At 55.3% G+C, this 7,402-nt stretch overlaps 1 protein-coding gene across 1 annotated transcript in view; it reads right to left on the minus strand.

Annotated features, from left to right (window-relative positions):
- Positions 1-6,121, minus strand: part of LOC116937604 (3 beta-hydroxysteroid dehydrogenase type 7-like) — a gene marked incomplete at its 5' end in the record, with an annotated part of 83,919 nt that extends 77,798 nt beyond the window's left edge. The window contains one exon of the mRNA XM_076065003.1: positions 5,974-6,121. Within this exon, the coding sequence (XP_075921118.1) occupies positions 5,974-6,121 (148 nt within the window). The remainder of the gene's footprint in view (positions 1-5,973) is intronic.
- Positions 6,122-7,402: the final 1,281 nt, after the last annotated feature.

Raw genomic sequence — 7,402 nt, forward strand, 5'->3', positions numbered from 1 at the left:
CTCGTACACCACCTACACACACACACAGACACACACACACACAGACACACACACACCGTGATGTCTACCACTCGTACACCACCTACACACACACACACAGACACACACACAGACACACACACACACACCGTGATGTCTACCACTCGTACACCGCCTACACACACACAGACACACACACAGATACACACACAGACACACACACAGACACACACACAGACACAGACACACACACAGACACACACACAGACACACACACACACCGTGATGTCTACCACTCGTACACCACCTACACACACACACAGACACACACACACAGACACACACACACACACCGTGATGTCTACCACTCGTACACCACCTACACACACACACACACAGTCACACACACACACAGTCACACACACACACACACACCGTGATGTCTACCACTCGTACACCACCTACACACACACAGACACACACACAGATACACACACAGACACACACACAGACACACACACAGACACAGACACACACACAGACACACACACAGACACACACACACACCGTGATGTCTACCACTCGTACACCACCTACACACACACACAGACACACACACACCGTGATGTCTACCACTCGTACACCTCCTACACACACACACACAGATACACACACACACAGTCACACACACACACACAGACACACACACACAGACACACACACACAGACACACACACACAGACACACACACAGACACACACACACACCGTGATGTCTACCACTCGTACACCTCCTACACACACACACACAGACACACACACAGACACACACACACACACACCGTGATGTCTACCACTCGTACACCACCTACACACACACACAGACACACACACAGACACACACACACACCGTGATGTCTACCACTCGTACACCTCCTACACACACACACACAGACACACACAGACACACACACACACAGTCACACACACAGTCACACACACACAGACACACAGTCACACACAGATACACACACAGACACACAGTCACACACACACACACACCGTGATGTCTACCACTCGTACACCACCTACACACACACACAGACACACACAGTCACACACACAGACACACACACACACACACCGTGATGTCTACCACTCGTACACCACCTACACACACACACAGACAGACACACACACAGACACACACACACACAGACACACACACACAGACACACACACACACCGTGATGTCTACCACTCGTACACCTCCTACACACACACACACACAGATACACACACAGACACACACACAGACACACACACAGACACACACACACACACACCGTGATGTCTACCACTCGTACACCACCTACACACACACACAGACACACACACACAGACACACACACACACCGTGATGTCTACCACTCGTACACCTCCTACACACACACACACACACCGTGATGTCTACCACTCGTACACCACCTACACACACACACAGACACACACACACACACCGTGATGGCTACCACTCGTACACCACCTACACACACACACAGACACACACACACACAGTCACACACACAGACACACACAGACACACCGTGATGTCTACCACTCGTACACCACCTACACACACACACACAGACACACACAGTCACACACAGTCACACACACACACAGACACACACACAGACACACACACACACACCGTGATGTCTACCACTCGTACACCACCTACACACACACACAGACACACACACACACAGACACACACACACACAGTCACACACACACACACAGACACACACACACACACCGTGATGTCTACCACTCGTACACCTCCTACACACACAGACACAGTCACACACACACCCACAGACACACACAGACACACACACAGACACACACAGACACACACACAGACACACACACACACCGTGATGTCTACCACTCGTACACCTCCTACACACACACACACACAGACACACACACACAGACACACAGACACACACAGATACACACACAGTCACACACACACACACACCGTGATGTCTACCACTCGTACACCTCCTACACACACACAGACACACACACACACTGTGATGTCTACCACTCGTACACCACCTACACACACACAGTCACACACACACAGACACACACACACACACAGACACACACACACCGTGATGTCTACCACTCGTACACCACCTACACACACACACACAGACACACACACACACAGTCACACACACACACAGACACACACACACCGTGATGTCTACCACTCGTACACCACCTACACACACACACAGTCACACACACACACAGTCACACACACACACAGACACACACACCGTGATGTCTACCACTCGTACACCTCCTACACACACACACACAGACACACACACACAGACAGACACACACACACAGACACACACACAGACACACACACACACAGACACACACACACACCGTGATGTCTACCACACGAACACCTCCTACACACACACACAGACACACACACAGACACACACAGACACACACACACACACACCGTGATGTCTACCACTCGTACACCGCCTACACACACACACATACACACACACACAGACACACACAGACACACACACAGTCACACACACACCGTGATGTCTACCACTCGTACACCACCTACACACACAGACACACACACAGACACACAGTCACACACACACACACACCGTGATGTCTACCACTCGTACACCTCCTACACACACACACAGACACACACAGACACACACACAGTCACACACACACCGTGATGTCTACCACTCGTACACCACCTACACACACACACAGACACACACACAGACACACACACAGATACACACACAGACACACAGTCACACACACACACACACCGTGATGTCTACCACTCGTACACCACCTACACACACACACAGACACACACACACAGACACACACACAGACACACACACAGACACACACACACAGACACACACACAGACACACACACACACCGTGATGTCTACCACTCGTACACCACCTACACACACACACAGACACACACACACAGTCACACACACACAGTCACACACACACAGACACACACACACAGACACACACAGAGACACACAGACACACACACACAGATACACACACACAGTCACACACACACAGACACACACACAGACAGACACACACAGACACACACAACAACAACAACAACCGCCATTCGCCACTAAGTGGCGGTGACGTCACCACGACGCTTGTGCCAGGCTATGTGCACCCTGAGGCCACGTGAAGTGTTGAACGCCCGCTGGCAGGAGGTCACGGGGCAGACCCAGCAGGTGCCACGGGTCGACTGACTGAGATGACTGGCTGATGCACCACCTGTGCCCCCTACTGTGCCAACCTGCTGTGCTTTAGCCACCCGGCGCTCCGCTCGTTGTTCTGAGCGTCGCTCCTCCGCCCTCCGTTGTTGTTGGAGGCCGACTGCCTCCAACTGCCCAGTAGCGTCCTTCACGAGCCTCCTCCACAGAGGCCGATCTTGACACCGCTGGTACCAGTCATCGGCAAGTCCACTCAGCTCCACGTCCTCCTGTACCACGTCACTCCATCTCTTCTCTAGCCCGTGCCGCGCCCGTTTAGCCCCCTCGATCCGGCCGAACAAAAGCTGTTTCGGCATGCGGTGGCTAGGCATGCGGGCTACATGACCCAGCCAACGCAGCCTCGCCTGCCGGAGGAGCTCACCGATGGGACCTTGCCCAGATCTTTCAAGGATTTGTGAGCTTCTCACACAATCCAGCCTGGTTAAACCCAGGATGGATCGTAGGCAGGCCAGCCTAAATGTTTCTAACCGTCGAAGATGTTCCATTAGGGGGGTCCACGTTTCGCAAGCGTAGGGAGGGAATGACCTTGGCCGAGCAGACCTGAAGCTTAGTGCGGAGCGACAGACCAGGTAGTTTCCACACAGCGTTACGCAACCGATGAAAAGATATTGCCGCTCGACTGATTGGGAGTGAAACATCTGCTGTTGAACTGGAGCCGGTCATAAGCACACTGCCCAGGTATGGGAAACTCTCCACTCTCTCCACAACTGCCCCATCACCGATTGGGAGTTGTGGGGGTGGAGTGTCCGATGGTACAAAATACCCAGGCAGGTGCTTAGTTTTGGTGGGGCTGATGGTAAGGCCCCATCTCTTAGTGGCACGCTCCAGTCTCAGCAGCAGCGTCTCCAACTCCTCCTCTGAATTAGCGGCTATTACCAAATCATCGGCATACATAATGTGGTTGAGCAATAGGGAGCCATCCCTTGACCACACCCGGGCATCGATCAGCCTCCCATTATATCTGTACCATATGGAGATTCCCCCGGTACAGCTATTGAAGGCCTCACGAACTACGTGGTCAAAATAGATGTTAAATAATGTGGGAGCCAGAGGACATCCCTGTCGCACCCCAAGGTGTACATGGAATGGCTCTGACTCCCGGCGACGTAGTTTTACCCAGGCCCGCTCACCATCATGAAGGTCCTTAATGATCGTGAGCAGAGGGTCAGGTACTCCAAAAGCACGAAGAACAACCCAGAGCCCAGGCCTACTGATGGTATCATAGGCCGTGACCAGGTCAATACAGCAGAGATCTAGGTCTTGTTGTAATTCCCTACACCTCTGCTGTAGCAGACGGACAGAAAATATGGCATCCGTGCAGGACCGCCCTTTCTTGAAACCGCACTGGGGCTCCGCAAGCCTCTCCTCAGCGTGCCTGGCAAGGCGATGTTGAATAATCCTTGGCAGGACCTTTCCCGGCACACTGAGGAGTGAGATGCCCCTGTTGTTGTTACAGTCTGTGCGGTCCCCCATTCTTAAAGAGGGGGACCACCAGGGCATTCTTCCAATCCTGCGGAACCCGTCCAGTGGTCCAGACTGTTGTTATGATGTCATGTAGGGCAGTCTGTGCACAAACGCCACCCTCCCTCAGCATTTCGCTTGGGAGATCATCTCTGCCCGCTGCCTTTCCTGGTCTCAGACTCCGGATCGCCTTCAGTACTTCCTCAACAGATGGCACCTCAGCCAGCCACTCACAGGGGGTGACTTTCTCCAATATTTGAGGCACCGCAGCCTCAGCAGGGTCATCCTCACTTTGTGCCACGATGTTTTCCAGGCTGAGGGATATCCCCACCCCCCGCACCTCTCTCCCCCTGCAGACCAGTTCCTGGGGGGGTGGAGAGAGATCGGATCTCCGTCCTTTCCCGCGAGGATGGTGATACGCGAGGCGCTGAAAGTTTCCACGCGTCACTGCCACGCCCCCAGGACCCCCCTACATTCCTTTGTTCAAAAGCAGCGCCACTCCCTGTTGTTTGGCAGTCTCCTGCCCCGAGTAGAGGACTATCCACACCCCTCGTGGTGGCAGGAGCCAGAGCCAGTCCACCGGACCTCCTGAATTCCGCCAAGACCCAGGCGGTACCGGTCCAGCTCCCGACAGAGGAGTGGGCAGCCTCTCCTCTGCAGTGAGCGTTCGAACATTCCACGTGGCCACACGAAGTGGTTTTTCGTTGTTTCTGGAGGAGCCCCCGAGGGTAGAGATTCAATCTCCTGGCTCCGCCAACTGGGGTTTGGCCAGGAGACGTCATAGACGCCTGGCCCCACGGGGCCTCCGGCACAAGCTTATTAATGAGATATTTTAGACGTGGTTTAGTGGTAATTAATTGAAGGTGGAAGGGTTACCAGCCCCTCGCACCCGTCCAGAGCCCCCGTTTAGCTGTCCACCCCTCGTGGTGGCGGGAGCCGGAGCCTCTTCCCGCCAGTCCCTCCTGAATTCCGCCAAGACACAGGCGGTACCGGTCCAGCTCCCGACAGAGCCTCGGCAGCCTCTCCCTCCCTCCACCCGGGCACCCCCCCCAATCTCCCCCACTTTCTCTCTCACACCCCCCCACTCTCACCCCCCCCCCCCCCCCCCCCCACTCTCACCCCCCCACTCTCCCTACCTGCGCTTGCTGTGGGCTTCACTGCAGGCCGCAGGTCCAGGATGCGAATTTCCTGAATCCACGGTCCGGGCAGCCCCTCCTCACCACCACCACCACCACCCTCACCACCACCCTCACCACCACCACCACCACCCTCACCACCACCACCACCTCACCACCACCACCACCACCATCACCACCACCACCCTCACCACCACCACCACCACCACCCTCACCACCACCCTCACCACCACCATCACCACCCTCACCACCCTCACCCTCCCCACCACCACCACCCTCACCACCACCACCACCATCACCACCCTCACCACCACCCTCACCACCACCCTCACCACCCTCACCACCACCCCACGCCACCACGCTCTCCAACAGTGCTGAGACGATGCGTGACCCCAGGAAGCCACGGCCGCCCGTCACGGCCACCACCATCCCACCGCTCCTCCTTGTGGGCCCCCCACTCTCAACCAAGGGCCCCCCATTCTTCTCCACCACCACGGGCCCCCCACTCGACTCCTTGGCGTCCATCACAGCCCTGTGGGTGGAGAGGGGGGGGGGGTGTAGTGGTGATGGTGGTGGTGATGATGGTGGTGATGATGGTGATAGTGATTGTAGTGATGGTGGTGATGGTGGTGATGGTGGTGATGGTGATGATGGTTGTGGTGCGTGAGTAGTGGGGGATTGGTGGTGCAGTGGTTAGCGCACTGTGTGTGTGTCTGTGTGTGTCACTGTGTGTGTGGCTGTGTTTGTCACTGTGTGTGTCACTGTGTGTGTGTCATTGTGTGTGTGTGTCTGTGTGTCTGTGTGTGTGTGTGTCACTGAGCAAAACAACCCCCTACCTCCTCGCGGTGCCGGACGGGCAACTCTGTCGTGGACAGTGCTGTGGGGGGAGGTCCAATTTTGATTGGCTCCTCCCCTCATGGCAAATGTGTCCACCACAGGGGATAAACGGGGGCTCTGGACGGATGCGAGGGGCTGGTAACCCCTCCACCTTCAATTAATTAACACTAAACCACGACTAAAATATCTCATTAATTAGCTTATGCCGGAGGCCCCGGGGGGACAGGCGTCTATGACGTCTCCTGGCCAAACCCCAATTGGCGGAGCCAGGAGATTGAATCTCTACCCTCGGGGCTCCTCCAGAAACAACGAAAAGCCACTACGGGTGGCCACATGGAATGTTCGAACGCTCACTGTGGAGGAGAGGCTGCCACTCCTCTGTCGGGAGCTGGACCGATACCGCCTGGATCTAAGTAGCATTCAGGAGGTCCGGTGGACCGGCTCTGGCTCCTGCCACCATGAGGGGTGTACAGTCCTCTACTCGGGGCAGCAGACTGCCAAACAACAGGGAGTGGCTCTTCTTTTGAACAAAAGAATGAAAGGGGCGTGGGAGCGTGGCGGTGAGGTGTGGGAAGCTGTAAGCCCCAGGCTA

This window comes from Petromyzon marinus, unplaced genomic scaffold, assembly GCF_048934315.1.
Source record: "Petromyzon marinus isolate PM22_M1 ecotype Great Lakes invasive population unplaced genomic scaffold, UKy_Petmar_22M1.pri1.0 PM_Scaffold_98, whole genome shotgun sequence".
Classification (NCBI taxonomy): domain Eukaryota; kingdom Metazoa; phylum Chordata; class Hyperoartia; order Petromyzontiformes; family Petromyzontidae; genus Petromyzon; species Petromyzon marinus.